The sequence below is a fragment of the Octodon degus genome, unplaced genomic scaffold (genome assembly GCF_000260255.1).
Source record: "Octodon degus isolate 3935 unplaced genomic scaffold, OctDeg1.0 scaffold00093, whole genome shotgun sequence".
Classification (NCBI taxonomy): Eukaryota; Metazoa; Chordata; class Mammalia; order Rodentia; family Octodontidae; genus Octodon; species Octodon degus.
This window is the reverse complement of record NW_004524669.1, coordinates 2322602-2338340: the sequence shown is the minus strand read 5'-3', so window position 1 is coordinate 2338340 and position 15739 is coordinate 2322602. Positions and strand designations below refer to the sequence as shown.

General features: G+C 41.0%; 1 protein-coding gene and 1 pseudogene across 2 annotated transcripts in view; one reads left to right on the top strand and one right to left on the bottom strand.

The window, feature by feature from the left end:
* Positions 1-11335, top strand: part of Lima1 (LIM domain and actin binding 1) — a 74389-nt gene extending 63054 nt beyond the window's left edge. For both annotated transcript variants that reach the window (XM_023722785.1, XM_023722784.1), the window contains exons 8-9: positions 7171-7304; positions 10191-11335. In XM_023722785.1, the coding sequence (XP_023578553.1) occupies positions 7171-7304; positions 10191-11205 (1149 nt within the window). In that variant the 3' untranslated portion in view covers positions 11206-11335. The remainder of the gene's footprint in view (positions 1-7170; positions 7305-10190) is intronic.
* Positions 8227-9012, bottom strand: LOC105743035 (annotated as a pseudogene).
* Positions 11336-15739: the final 4404 nt, after the last annotated feature.

Sequence of the window (15739 nt, the reverse complement as noted above, 5' to 3'; positions counted from 1 at the left end):
GCCCTAGTACCACCAAAAAAAAAAAAGAAAAAAGAAAAAAAAAGAAAGAAAGAAAAGAAAAAGAAACTCAACAGATCGAATTAGGTAAAGGTGGTTTATATTGCCCCAGCTTCATACTGCTGTCTACCATGCTTTTATCCTTTACGGTGTGTGACTGATCCTTGGTCCATTTTAGTACATGAGAAAGACGATGAGATAAGGGCATAGGTGAGATGAAGAAATAAGAGAGTCCAGGATTTAAAGGGCAGATTAAAAGCATAGGGCTAGTGATGAAGATAAGTACAAAAATTCAAAAAGAAGCAGAAGTTTATGAAGAAGGGCCAGCCAGATAGCTCGGTGGACTAAAGTGTCTGCCTAGCCAGATGCAGGGACAGGAGTTCGATCCCCAGCCTGCTATGCCAGTCCCACCCATGGGGGTCACTGAGACTCGATCCAGACTGGATATGGTGGCACGCACCTGTAATCCCAGCACTTGAGAGGCTGAAAACAGGAGGATCACAATGAGTCCAATCTACATAGCTCCTGTAGACCCTGTACTAAATACACTTTTTAAAAACAAATATGAAGAGAGTAAGGTTTATTGATAAGTATCAGGGACCGGGCCAAGATCCCCAACTGCCTGTACGAGGGGTATGACGAAAGGATGAAAGAAGAAACAGAGACAAATTTAGTAATGCGTGATGTGGGACTGGGTGGTCAGGTCCAAGCCTCATGGTGGGCAAAGACAAAGACACCCCATACCAGCCACTGTTTATTAGCCAGCATGGGAATAAGAGGAGCAGTGCTTTTTCTGGAAAGAAAATAAGCCCGGATCTATACCCACACCTGAATGCTAATCTCAGTGACCAAGAGGAAGGTGATTTCCGCATTCCAAAATCCACCCACAAGCTAGGCAGGCCAAGGAGAGCCTGGGACAGATATTATGTCAATTTACAATTTGTAGTCCCCAACAGAAAAGAAACAAAAGAGCCAGGTATGGTGGTGCTCACATATAATCCCAGCACTCTGGAAGGCTGAGCCAGAGAGATCAAGGTTCCAGCTCAGCCTTGGGCAACTTATACCCTATCTCCAGAAGTTCAGGGCAAAGCCCTGGAGTCAGTCCCCAGTACCACCAAGAGGAATTGCGGTTGGAGGATGAACAAATGAACTGAGGTGATTCAGTCTGCATGCACATCCCCTCCGACTCTCTTCTGGCCTGGAAAATGCTGTCATTGGCACTTTATTTTTGAGGCCAATGACAGCAAATGCCACAAGGTTCTTTTCCTTTCCAGCAGCAACCTTGCCCACATGTGAGTCCTTGGGTTGTGCCTCTGGATCAAAAATGGCAAATAAAAGGGGCTAAGGAGGTAGCTTAGTGGTAGAGTCCTTGCCTAGCAGGCTCTGGGTTCAAAACTCAGCCCCACCTCAGCGTACCCCCCAAAAAGAAAAGTAAAAGTAAAGAATGGTGAGCTGATCTGACTTGGTCACAGATTTCTGTGTGACTGAGGAACCTGGGGAGTTTCTCTGGTTCATCTAAGCACTAAAATCTGTTCTTGAGATTGAATTCTCAACACAGCCATTCCTCCTTCAATTGGTAGACCAGGCAAGTTGGACTGACCCTTTTCTAGGTTGAGATCCTTTCTGATTCAAACACTGGGGCCTGAACTGATGAGTGCTATGCAGAGAGCCACATCTCATGCAGGTCTTCCTGGACACACCAGCGAAAGTAAACATAGGTAGAGCGCTCTCTGCAGGTGCGTCAGTCCATCCTGACTCTTTTGACCATGCTTACTGAGTAACAGATTGTAAACACCCCTGCCTTTACAGTTTAGGGCATTGGATGAAGGCTGAAGTCAACTGGCCTATGCTTATCTGTGGTCCAAATCTCAAAGTCATGGTGCCCAGAGCCTAAGATGGGACTGAATTACATTTCCACTTTTATTTAAGGGCAGTTTTTTTCTCTTCTTCCCCTTCACAGTCTGTAAGCAAGCAAGACACTTTAGTTAATGTGTATGACAAGACCTGTTGGTGTAACTGGTCTCATGGCTCTAGACTGAAACAGAAGTTGTTTCTCCACTTAGGGAAATTACATGCAGCTAAAAATACATTTGTTCACTCAGAATAGATTTTGGATCCCACATATCCTCAAAAAAACCCTGTTCCTTAGTGCCCATCTGTCTGTTATTGGAAATAGGACATCTAAGGTAGAGACGCATTTCATTTCAAATTTAGCTTCATAAAGTGAAAAAAAAAAGTACAGTAAGGATTTTGCTTTGAACACTGGCCATATAGTTTAGTTGATGAGACTTGGTGATAATGAAATTGAAGCTGCAGGTTCCTTCTGAAAAGGGTGTTGTTTTGAGAACAGAGCTCAGCAAACCCATGAGAAGAATCATTCTTGTTCTACTTCCTGCAACCCAGACGTTTGTAATTGTCAGCTGTCGCACAGTAAAGAAAGGTGAAAACAGAGACTCTTGAGATCTCGTAAGCCTTCTCTCTCTAGCTGCAAGAAGCCCTCCACTGAATGTTTCCAGAAGAGAGCAAGGAGAAAGGCAAGGGAATGCAGCTGGCTCTGGGGACACCTGCTTGGCCCCACTGTGCCAAGTTCAGCCCAGTGCCAGACTTCTTCAGCCACTCCTGCTATTGGATATGGAAAGAAAATCCAACAGACTCCCAGAGGACATGCACTGCAGTGCCCTTCTTGGTGTCCAGTCAGCTGTCGTGTGGTGCTGGGGGTGGAACTCAGGGCCTCACATGTGTTAGGCAAGTGCTCTACCCCTGACAACCCAGCCCTTCTCGTATGCTGTTTTACAAAGCTAGACTTATACTAGACAGGCACCTAGAATCTTTTCTGTCTTTCTCAGAGCACTAACCTTTCCTCTGTGCACATAGAGCCATTTACTTAAGATATGAAGATTAGCCAGGCATGTGTGGCACACACCTGTATTCCTAGCCCTTTGGGAGGCAGAAGCAAGAGGATCACAAGTTTGAGCCCACCCTGGGCCACATAGCAGTGTAGTGAGAACTGTCTCAAGATAAGAAAGCTCTGAGGTGCTCCTTGCTGTGGAGCCCTTGGTTCAATTCCTAGTATAGGAAAAAAACCTCTCTATTGCTTTTACAAAAGCTGCACAGAAAAGTAAAAGCTGCACAGAGCTGAGCCAACCATTTACTGTATAATGAAAAATTTTGTTTTTATTACCTAGATATTTACAGAAATTGGAAAGAGGGAGTGAAAGGCATTTGTGGTGCTCTGAGCAATGGAGGCCTGACATCAGTGTGGAATTTTCATTTGATTTTGCTATGCTACCCAAGTGGGGCTTTTGTTAGACTGAAAAGAGTATGTGAGCTACGAGGGTGAAAGAGTGTAGATGAAGCCATGCAAATTTATTGGAAAAATAACTTTATGTAGATGTTTATCAAAGGGAATTCTGTAATGTCCCTCATGTGGAAAAGACAGTATTTATGGACATGAATTATTTATATGTACCTCATACATTCCAGAATATCCTGAAGGTATTATCTATATATTTTAATTTAAAACCAAGTGAAGACTGACTTTTAAAAAGTGTTGTAGTGAGATTATTTTCATTCAGGCTAGCATCTGCTCTCTTCTCTAAAAGAATTTCCTTAAGTTATGAAAATTTAACATTCCAGGACAATTGGAAAATCTTCTGTAGGTTTGTGAATCAGGAGTTCCAGACTTTAATTCCATTTCTGTTCTGGTGATTGTAACTTGGATAAGCACCTGTCATCTTGGTACTTTAGCTTCTACATGTAAAAGATGGTTGGCGAGAAGGGAAACAAATAGTCTGTAACTGAAAACCTATATTGTAAAGATAAAAAATGTCTCTCATGCTCATTGGCAGTGTTTGCTATATGGCTGTGCCAACTCTGAGCATGCCAGATAGGCATGGGCAGGGTGGCTGCCAGGCCTGTGAGAATGGGTGCAAGTTTTGGGCCTTGATTATGCTTCCTGTTTGAATAGACCTGGGGGCAATTACAGAGATATGGCTGAGAGCCCAGGACAGACAATAAAGGGAAAGCAGAGCCACAGCCACTCTGATTTGGCATGTTACCCTGTTGAGGTCCTCTTGTCTTTGTAACATTGTGTAGTCCCGTCAGCAACTGCCACATAAACCTTAAATAATATCACAAAGGGACTACATGAGAAATGAATAGCACTAATGGAAGCCTGGTTGGCCTGGCTGGTTAGGAGCTTGTGGCTACTCCCTTTGATAGAGCAATATATTAATGTGATCTTAAGGAGAAAGATGACTGTTCTGTGGGTGAAGCTCCCTTGAAGAGATACCCGCTGTGGGCCAGGTGTGAGAGGCAGTAAAACAGCAACGAATAGCAAATGAGACTCTCCTGGAGTAGGTGAAGTCTCCTAAGAGATTGCTCTCCTAAGTGGTGTCCCACCTTCAGGTAGATACTAGTGAGGCTGATTTTGCTGTGATTAGCAGTTACTTGAAAAATAAAGAAAATAATAGTCTTATTCTTGGGTTGGAGTTTTTGAGTTTCAGATTGGCTGTGATCAAGCACTCCCGGGCACACCAAATGCTGTGTATTCATTTAAGGTTCCTGTTTGTCTCTTCCAGCTTCTGCTTCCTGCTCCCGGTACCTAATTTTTGCTCCTGCCTTCTACTTTCCTCCTAATGTGAGCTCAACCTTCACTTTCTCTGATGTTCTCTTTTCTGTTCACTGGGCTTCTGTTCACACCCTTCTGCAATGTGTTCCTTGACGTGGTGTGTGTGTTGATGGAAGTGTGCGCTTTCCCGCCATTCCCCTCCTGCACAAGAACATCCATTCCTCTCACGCCAACATGCAGTCTCTGTCTGCTGCTGTCTTTACCAGTCACACTGAGTGCTTATTCTCTTAAATCTATTTCAAGTGTTAAAAATACAGGGGCCAGGGAGATAGCTCAGTAGAATAAGCACTTGCCTAGCAAGCACAAGGGCCTGAGTTCAATCCCTGGTTCTGCCAATAGATAAATATATAAAATACAGATTGCCTTTTTGCAACTGGAAAAAAATAAATCTGATGAATACTTCTTTCCTTTTCTTTTTAAAGATCAGAATATATTTATTGGGGGAAATAAAGCTGCTGTCTGAGAGAGGGACAGAAGGGGGGCCCAAGCAGGTTGTCCCCTAATTTTTTTATCGTATTACTTTTACATTAATGAATTATGATTTGGACAGGCTCTGCCAGTGGTTTCAACTGTATTATATGCAAAATTTACTTTGTCTCCTCCTTGCTGAGCAAGGACCACCTAGTCCTTTTAGTAAAACTATAATTAAAATCCTTGGTAATTTATTTACTTATTTATTTATTTTTTTTGCGGAACCGGGGATTGAACTCAGGTCCTTGCACTTGCCAGGGAAGCGCTTATTCCACTGAGCCATCTCCCGGGCCCCTTTGGTAATTTACAAAACAAAAAAACAAAATTGGTGCTGAGGACAACCTAGGGCCTCATGCTTGCTAGACAAGCATTCTACCACTGAGCTAAATCCCCAGCCCATATAAATGTAATTAAAACTGCAAATGCAAAGACATTTCCATTTAGATCCTATTCTATGAGAATATCCATGAAAGTAAAGAAAAAATTCTGAGCTCCAAGTAATGTCTTATTTCCGAAAGAATCCAGTATAATAACACTGGGTTGCATTTGGTAGCCAGTTTGTTGCCTGTGGGTTTTTTGTTTTGTTTTGTTTCAGGGTCTCACTGGCTTTGAACTCACTATGTAGCCCAGGTTGGCCTCAAAATTTGCTGCAATCCTCCTAACTCAGCCTCCTGATAATCTGGCTCCCTATAATCTTTTGAGTGTTCAGATTTTTCCTTTTAGGATTTTACTCCTAGAATGAAGTGGGTGCTGTTACCTAGACATTTCCACTCAGTTTTGTTCATTATTCCTAAATCCTCTGGATACTTTTTGGGAGTTATAACGAATTTTATTAAATTCCCTTTATAGATCTTTTCCTTCACTCCTATCTTATGTTTCTTTTCTATTCCCATGACCTGTCCAAATCTACTTGAAAAACCATTTCTATTTTTTGTTTTCCCTCCTAGTCAATCATGTAGTGAGTGACCCATAGTTTGAGTTTTCATGGGCCTATTATCAGGCTCTTCAGTCAAGTCTGTCTTACCCATAATCTGGTCCTTTTCAGATTAGCCATTCTGATCCTGGCCTTGGAATTAATTTGTATTATTTACTACCATGTGTTTCTGGTGGGAGCCCAAACTGGTCTGGGTGCCATGTAAGCTTCTTCCTGCATTACTGGTTGAGATGTTTATGTTGGGGTGAGCCAGAGGTTACACCTAGAACCACTTGGTTCCCCTGTTATTTCTGGGATTCTGGCTTTGACCAATGCTGTAGTACCAACTATTTAATATTTTTTAGGGTTGAGTTTTATCAGATTGGTATAATATGCCCACCCTTACTCCACACTTGGAAAATTGTTCATGAATTCCCAGCATTAACAATTACACCAGCTATATGTGGTGGTACATGCCTATAATCCCAGCACTTAGGAGGCTGAGGCAGAAGGATTGCTGTGAGTTTAAGGCCAGCCTGAACTACACATCAAGACCTTGTCTAAAATATATATATATATATATATATATATATATATATATATACACATATATATATATTATATTTTTAAATAAAAAGATACAATGCTTAATTAAGCAAATCAAGCTTATAAGAGTAGGGGAATAAAAGATGCTTTACCTAATTCCTAAAGCCAAATGATTTTGCTCACCTTAAAAGTTATCCTCTTTAGAATCTGTTCTTATAATAATATATCCTTGGCACATGAATTAGATGTCTTCTTCTGTATCATTATGACATTTTCTCCTAATCCCTGCTCCTACGCCATCTTCTGCCTTTAACATTTTGTCTGCACTGACCTTGTGTGTGTGGTAGTTTGTCTATACCTTTCAACAATGTAGCCTAAGCCCACCTGTCCTCAGTGGTGTTACATTCGGGCATCCAGAAAGTTTCAGAAAGGAATACAGTAGAACCTCTTGGTTTTAAGGAGTCAGCTGATAGAGTTTAGGTTTATTGCCCTGTGAAAATTGACTGGCAAGCTCAGGGAGCCCTTAGATAACAAATCCTAAGGCCCATCCTAGCAGAAGCTTAGCCCATCACTGCCTACACCAAAGTTGTCCTTTCCCTTTTCCTTTTCCTAGAAGTTTCAGGCACCTGCCAGAGAGACCTGTGTTGAATGTCAGAAGACAGTCTACCCCATGGAGCGTCTCCTGGCCAACCAACAGGTGTTTCACATCAGCTGCTTCCGTTGCTCCTATTGCAACAACAAACTAAGGTAAGCCAGACCAAAACAAGCCAACTCGGTGAGCACTTGGAGCTCCAAAGGAATCTTTGGCTTTTATGACACTGATACTAAAAGCAGTTGTGCTAATTGTGTTGATTTGGAAGTTCCTGAAAAATTAGAAAACATTATTTAGTGACTGGTCTTTCATGCCTAATGATAGTGCTGTTTGGGGCATCTTGATACATTGCTGTGTTTGTTTGTATGTTAAGAATGACATTTAAGTATTGCAGATAGAGCCTCCTGTGACCTAATTTAGTAGATGATTTTCCCTTGGTATCATAGAATCATATAGTTAAGAAACCCTAAGAGATTACTCACCTAAACCCTTACTTCAGTGCCTTAAGCATTGTATAAATGGTAATAGCAGCAATAATTATAGCCCCTGGAGAGCATGTAGCCTCCATGTTGCTTTGTTTTATTTATTTCTGAGAAAATAATTGGTATGTATTATTCTGAGTAACTCAAAGATACACCTGTGACAAGCTGGAGGATTATTCCATGTTAATTCATTCTAACCTATTGTAAACCTCGCTTCAATCAGCTCCTTTGAGAAGGCAGAAACCAAGATGTCTGTCTGCCCAGCTTTTCTTCTAGAACAAGCATTTCTCCTATATACACTCGAAACGTGCCCTGGTACCTGCAAGGTACTTACAGCGGGGAGATACCTCACCATTGCTAGTGCTGGCGTTAGATGCCTCCATCTAGACAACACCTTTTTTTCTTTTTTTGGAATTACTTGATTTTATTTTACACTAGGTGGTGGGCACAGAGCAATCCTTAATAAAGCTGACAATTAGCTTCACTCAATATTTTTAATAATGCACATTAAAAAAAAGTATTCATCTTACAAATTGTTCTGCAATTCAAATACACAACAGCTTGGGAAGCAACATTTAGAAAACAAAAACCATGTAAAAAGACAGAGTAAAACAACTACAACAGTACAGGTTTTTATGGCTCAGATTCTACAGTTTTCTTACTGCATCATCAGTGTCAGAAATCTGCTCCTTCCGCTGGCTCCACTGCTCTGGATTTAAAGAAATCCCTTTTCTTCCTGGTTTCATTTCACCTTCTGGATCCATCCAATATTCTCTAATATCAATTAGAACTTTCCCCTTAAAGTCCCGAACTCTGACACGTCTCATTTTCCCAATCTGAAGCATGTTATCATCTCTGCTGCTGCTGCTCTGCTTAGATGACAGAGTTCTTGAGGTGTTGCCAGCCTTCTGCTTCTTTACAGGCTTTTCTGGAGTGACTTGCCTTTTCCTCTTTAAGTTTTTGTCAACTTCACTGTCAGAATCGCTGCCTAAAGAGCTTGAAGAAACAAGTTGCTTTGATTTAGGCTTTGCTCCGCTGCTGCAGCCGACAGCCTCCTGCTCGCTCAAGACTTTTTTTTTTTTGAAACAAGGTCTTGCCATGTAGCCCAGGCTGGCCTTAGACTCACAGTGATCCTACTGCCTCAGCCTCCCCGGTGTTAGGATTACAGGCATGTGCCACCCCACCCAGCAACAACTTCCACTTATGTTTTACCAAAATCTGTCTCTGTGACTTCTAGTCAGCTGGAGGTTTTTGTTTTTCTGCCCCCTAAGTTCATTTCTGCTCTGGAGCACATTATTTTTAGGAAATGCTTTCCTTATTGTAACCTTTTAAAATATATTGACCTATGTCTTATTCACCTTCTTAGTTGCTGGGACACCATACTCGACACCCAGAATTTAAGGAAGGAGAAGTTTATTTTGGCTCGTGTTTCAGTCCATAGTGGGCTGGCTCCAAGGCAGCTTGGCATAGTAGAGAGGGTGATGGCAGAGGAGAGTTAGCTGTTCTCAGCCTGGTGGACAGGAAGCAGAATTGAGGGAGGGTCTAGGAAGGGAGATAATACTGTTAGAGTCACACCCACGGTGACACACCTCTTGCAACCAGGCCCTACTTCCTAGCAGCAAGTAAGCTTATAATCAATAGTAGGGCATGAGGACTTGGGGAGAACCATAATACACCCTCAGAGAGACTAAATATAGACTTACCCAGCACTGACACTGAGCAAGACCGGCCTCCTGGCTGCTGCTCACTGTTACCCTATTAACCACAGCATGCTTTATGCATGCTGAGGATCAGATCTCAGCCCTTGCACGTGCTAGGTGAGTACCCACCCTCTGAACTTATTCCTGTCCCCATAGCTTGCATTTATTCAGTCAGTAATAGCTATTGAGTGCCAGCTATTTTCAGAGCATTATATTCTCTCTTGTAGAGTTACGCCTTTAAATTGTGGCACCAATGGGAAGTAGAGAGACAGAGATTCAGGGGTTTTGTTTGTTTGTTTGTTTGTTTGTTTAGTGAAGGAACATCATTATAAGTAGTTACAGGTTATAAATACTGAAGAAGTATAAAAATGCTCAGAATTAGGAATGCTTACCTAGGGAAGATTTCTTGGGGGAAAAAAAGTAATTTAAAAAAACATTTTGACAGAGCAGAGTGAAGTGAGTAGAAAATGAGGAGCATATACCAGATGGAAGAATGACTTATTGGACCAGGGAGATAGCTCAGTAGAATAAGCACTTGCCTGCAAAGCACAATACCCTAAGTTCAATCCCTGGTACCTCCCCCCCCCCCCCCCCCCCAAAAAAAAAAAAAAAAGAAGAAGAAGAACAACAACAACTACTAATGAAGGCTTAGTCTTAGACACAGCATGTTTCATGAAAGGCTTAAAAATATATGTGTGTTTAAAAGGGGGTAGAGAATCCTACTTCATTACTGTGCTTTTAAAGATATTTTTCTCACTTAGCATCTTTTGAAAATACTAGAAATGCCAGATACTAGCCTACTGATATAAATGAGAATATTAAGATTTGTTAACATCAGTTCTTTTTCTTTTGATGACAGTCTAGGGACATATGCATCTCTACATGGGAGAATATACTGTAAGCCTCACTTCAATCAACTCTTTAAATCTAAAGGCAACTATGATGAAGGCTTTGGGCACAGACCACACAAGGATCTGTGGGCAAACAAAAACGAAACCGAGGAGTCCTTGGAGAGACCAGCCCAACTTCCAAATGTGGCAGGAACGCCACAGAGCCCAGGAGTAGAAGATGCCCCCATTGCAAAGGTGGGTGTGCTGGCTGCAAGTATGGAAGCCAAGGCTGCCTCTCAGCCAGAAAAGGAAGACAAGCCAGCTGAGACCAAGAAGTTGAAAATCGCCTGGCCTCCCCCTGCTGAACTTGGCAGCTCAGGAAGTACCTTGGAGGAAGGAATCAAAGTTTCTAAGCCCAAGTGGCCCCCTGAGGATGAAGCAAACAAGCCAGAAGCTCCTGAGGATGTAGATCTGGATCTGAAAAAGCTGAGAAGGTCTTCCTCACTGAGGGAGAGAAGCCGCCCATTCACGGTCGCAGCTTCATTCCGAACCTCCTCTGTCAAGAGCCCCAAAAATCTGTCCCCACCTATCAGGAAAGGCTGGAGCATGTCAGACCAGAGTGAGGAGTTTGCAGAAGGGGTAGTGGCAGAAAGGAAACAAGTGGAAAACACCAGGGTTCCTGAGAAGAATGAGCGCATGGAGAAAAAGACCTGGCAGAATAAGGAGTCTAATAAAAGAGAAGAGACAGGGGGAAGAAGTAGGGAAATTCATAGTTTTGAGATGGGAAGTGAAAATCTTGCAGAAAATGGTGCAAACCTTGATGATGATTATAGCCGCCTCCTCAAAGAGCAGTCTCCAGTAGAACCCAAGACTCCAAATTGGTCCACCTTTGCAGATACCACTGCCACTAAAGAATGCATTCCTCAGAATCAGAAATCCCAGGATATGGGATTCTGGGAGGGAGAAGTGGTCAAAGAGCTGTCTGTAGAAGAACAGATAAAGAGAAATCGGTACTATGATGAAGATGAGGATGATGAGGAATGACAATCTGCAGTGGTGCTGGGCCTTAAGTCCATCTTAGTGAACCACTGCCCTTTGTCAGAGTGATGAGAGAAATGGGAATCCTAATAGGAACTGTCATGTTTGTGCAAGCAACTTTGGAAATGAATTCCTGCTACAAAAAAAAAAAAAAAAAAAAAAAAAAAACTCAGTAAACTAATTCTACTCAGTGTCAGGCTTGGTGCCACATACATATAATCCCAGAAGGATTGCCCACAAATTCAAGGCCAGCCTGAGTTACATCATGAGACCCTGTCTCAAAACCAAAAACAAATTCTAACTGCTAAAGATAACATTTCTTAACTCTTAAATATTAGCCATGATGATATGCATAAGTGCTTATAAGCAGGAAAATTTTCCAGCTGATATAATCCAGATTCTACTGTATTCCCAAAAGATAATATTAAAGTACATGGATGATTAATAATAATTTTTATACTATAGATACTATTGTGGAAAGAAAAACAAGGGATTTAAGAATCTAAACATCATGATTGAATGCACTTTAGCATAAAGGGCACAGTTTGTATATTTTTAAATGAATACCAATTTGATTTTTTAGTATTCAACTGTTAAGAGATCAAATATTTAGTCTTTAAGATTTTTTAGGTTAATTTTCTTACTCTGATTATATGGGAAATTTATCACTTTGTATCCTACTCTTTACTTCTTGAATTATTGAGGTACAAGATAACCACCTTTTCATAGCACCTTTAGAGACGGTTGAAGAATCAGCCTATAAGTTTTGGTGCTTGGAGAGATGCACTGCCTTCCAACTATGCTGTGGTATTTGCCAATGAGCTTGACTACACCCCAACTGATTGCTTTCTTTTTATCCCTTCTCACAACTTACTGAAGGTTGCAATATTTTTGTAAGACTTTTGGATCATTATTCACCAAGCTCCATGTTAGAGCAAAGTAAGTTTAAAGGAAGAACAACAGAAAGAACAGCCTTAAGCCACGTAAGTGCAGATCTCCAAACCTGTATTTCACTTCCGATATCCCCTTTCTGAGACACTAATTTTAAATACTTAGTTCCAAAACACGCTGTTTTTTTAATGGCAGACTCTATTCCCAGAGTGTTATCAAACCAGCGATAGGCTTTTTTATTGGGATGATTTTCTTTAATATTAAGGTTGGAACCCATGAGCTTGAGTACATTTGTTGTACATAATTGGTATTCCAAATTGTATGTAGGAGAGGAAGGGGTATTTCAAGATACAGGCGTTTTTTGGGCTGGCGAGATGACTCAGTGGTCTAAAGCACCTACTTGGAACAAGCTTGGCAAAGCACAGGGACCACGGTTCAATCCCCCAGCACCACATGCCAGCCAGCCTCGCGCCCTGGTGGGCTGAGCTGGCCACACACACATACACACACACAATATAAATAAATAAATAAATGTTAAAAAAAAAAGATACAGGCTTTTCTGTGTACTACATTTATATTTAGCACTAACATTTTTTAGAGATGTAAAATATTTTGTTTTCTTACTGTCTTGATTAGTCTGGGACATTTTCATTCAATAAAGGTTTTAACTTAATTTGAACTTGTCAGTATTCCTTTTACATTTACACATCGTTAGAAACCGTCCTGATCTACTTCACTGCAGTAGTTTGGTAAGAAAAATTTAAAAAAACAAGCAAAAAAACCCCCAAAAAACAAAAAACAAAAAACGGGTGTGGGAAAGAAAAGCACTATAAACTTGTTTTACCACTAGGTGGTGATGTTGTACTGAACTTGAACTCCCTGAAGGAAAAAAACCAAAAAACGAAAATTGCAAAAAAAAAAAGAAAAAAGAAAAAGAAAATTGCAAGCAACTTGGCAAGAAAATTGGTGTGTGCATTCAAAATAAGTTGTTTGCTTTAACATTTCAAAATTTAGTGGTTTTTATTACTATATGTAACATTTAACTCATCTTACAATTATACCTAGCATGCTAAATAGAATTTCTAAATCCTGCTGAAAATAGATGGGTTTTCCATTTTGGGCAGAGGCATTTACCTTGGTTGATTCCTTTTGTAGAAGTAACTGCTGCAGTTGTTACATCTTTTAAGAGTAGGGTGGAAATATAAATTTCCTTGAATATAGATACACTTTTTGAATCCTCTTACATTTTCCACAGTCAATGTATGCTTCTGGGTCTTCTCTACATGACTTCTGCTCTTAATCTCCACCCCAAACTATTTATAAAAAATCACTTACAGAAGATCCCAGATCACAGAACAGTTAACCCGGGAGCCTATAACAAAATATCTAGTCTTGGCTTGAGTTTACCAACCCTTCATATGTGACTATTGGCTTTTGTATTCTGTTCACATGGTATGCAGCATAGGTGCTGACCTTATATAAAACAGTCAGTGCCTACAACAAATACTGTGAAATTCATATTTGTTAAGTGAAATTCTGTATCACTTGTAATTTTTTGTTTTAATACTATTTTGTACTCTTTAAAATATTTTTTAAAAAATCAGTGCCAATTCTAAAATTGTATTCATTCTAATTTTTTGCATTAAATTCAAGTTTTAAAAAAAATCAGTGCCAATAGTTATCAGTTGCATATATCACCATGTATCAGATACTTAAGGACTGAGATTCTTCTCTGAAGACCCTTTGCTGTACCTTTCAAGGGCTAGAATGAACATTGCTGTAAAGAGCAGAAACAAAGTGAAACTCCATGTTCAATATAATAATAGGATTTCCCTGTCAGGAAGATTTCCAGATAGCAAAAACATTCTTAGGAGACAAATACTACAGCCAAACAAAAAATGTATTAATTATTTGTCCCTTTTGGCTCTCTAAATGAAAGCAATCTTGTTTGGACTTGGTATGTCAGTAACAATAGGATGAACCAGCAGCAAAAGGAGCCAGTTTGGGACGTGAGATGATTACAGAGACTCATGACTAATGCCATACCGGCAGGGTTCCATCAACTTACTGATTATAGCACACTACGCCTTTGTGTGTTTTTGTCATCACATAGTTCATCAGCAAAGTGTTTTCTAACATGTTGAGAACTAGCATAAGTCCACTTTGAGAGAAAAAGAATTTTGAATAGGGTCTTAGACCAAGACCATTGTGCACTTGTTTCTGCATGCTGAGGTAGCACGTTATGGGTTCCTTGGGGTGCTGGTTTAAATTGCTCTGGGATTCAAGAGGAAGCACACTTTTAAAAATTTATTTCAAATATAAGGTAGTTATCATTAAACTAGTACTAGCTTTGGGTGCAAATAGCTTCAGGTGGTGGTTCTCAGACCAGCAGCAGTGGCATCACCTATGAATTTGTTAGAAATGAGAAATGCGGGGCTCAGCTCGCATGTGCTTGCTTTGCATGCAGGCGGCTCTGGGTTCAATGCTCAGACCAGCATCCCTTCAAAATGGAAGAAAACGAAGGAAGTGCAAATTTATAGGCTCTGCCCTTTCCTCCTGAAATTAGGTGTTCTCTGCACAGTCCCAGAAAATTTATACTGAGCCTATGAATGTTGGTTTGAGAAGCACTGATCTAAAGTAAATCTCTAGCCTACTCCTTGGGATGTATCACCCACCATCCCCAACTTTTAATTCTGCTATAGCATACCTTCCTAGTTATAAGTTATCTATGCTGAGATGATAGGTAGAGGTTTGGTTCTGTCTGCCCCTCCCCCATCATTATAGTTAACCTGACAACTTTGTACCCAGGTTTTAACAGACTTCAGGGTTCTCAGGCACTTGAAGGACAGTTTTTCCTCTGTTGAAGTTTCCTAGGCTATGGGCTTCTCTTTTTGTTCGTGTAGATTCACACAGACTGCACTGTACAGCGTGAGAACCAAAAATCAAAGCAGTTGATAGGATAAGGGGCTTAGAGTTCTTCAATCTAAGACTTTGCAGATTCCATTTCTAATCTATATGGGCTTTGGCAAGCTGGCCTCTGGACTTTGGTTTACTCCTCCATAAACAGTGGACTAGTATCTTCATAAGGTGCAATGGAACCTCTGTAAAATGTTCCGTGCAGTACCTGGCACACAGTAAACTTCACTAAATATTAGCCAACTTTTTTTTTCCTTACTGGGGATTAAACCCAGGGCTTCCCATATGCTAAACACATGCTCTTAACGTTGAGCTACACCCTCAGCCTATTTTGCTGTTTGTTTTTATATTTTTCTTTGGGTGTTTCCCTTTCTATGTTGCTTTTTCTTTTTTGGTACTGGGAATCGAACTCAGGACCTTGCGTTTGCCAGGCGCTCTGCCGCTGAGCCACATCCCTGGCCCCTTCATATTGCTTTTCGTTTCTTTCCCCCTATGAGACTAAAAGGCCTTTCTAACGTCTATTTTTTTCTGAGGAAAAGCGATGGTAACTTTTAAGGGAATAAGAGGTGTAATGGGGTGGGGCTCGTGGAAAGGCAAGAAGAGACTGAGGTTTAAAAAATACTAATGGTGGAAGCTGCAGCCGAGATGCTAGGGAACTCCGCGATGAAGGGCGGCTGGGGCTGGACGCCGCCGCCGCCTACGGCGCTGGGCGCGGAGGAGCAGCGCGGCCCGC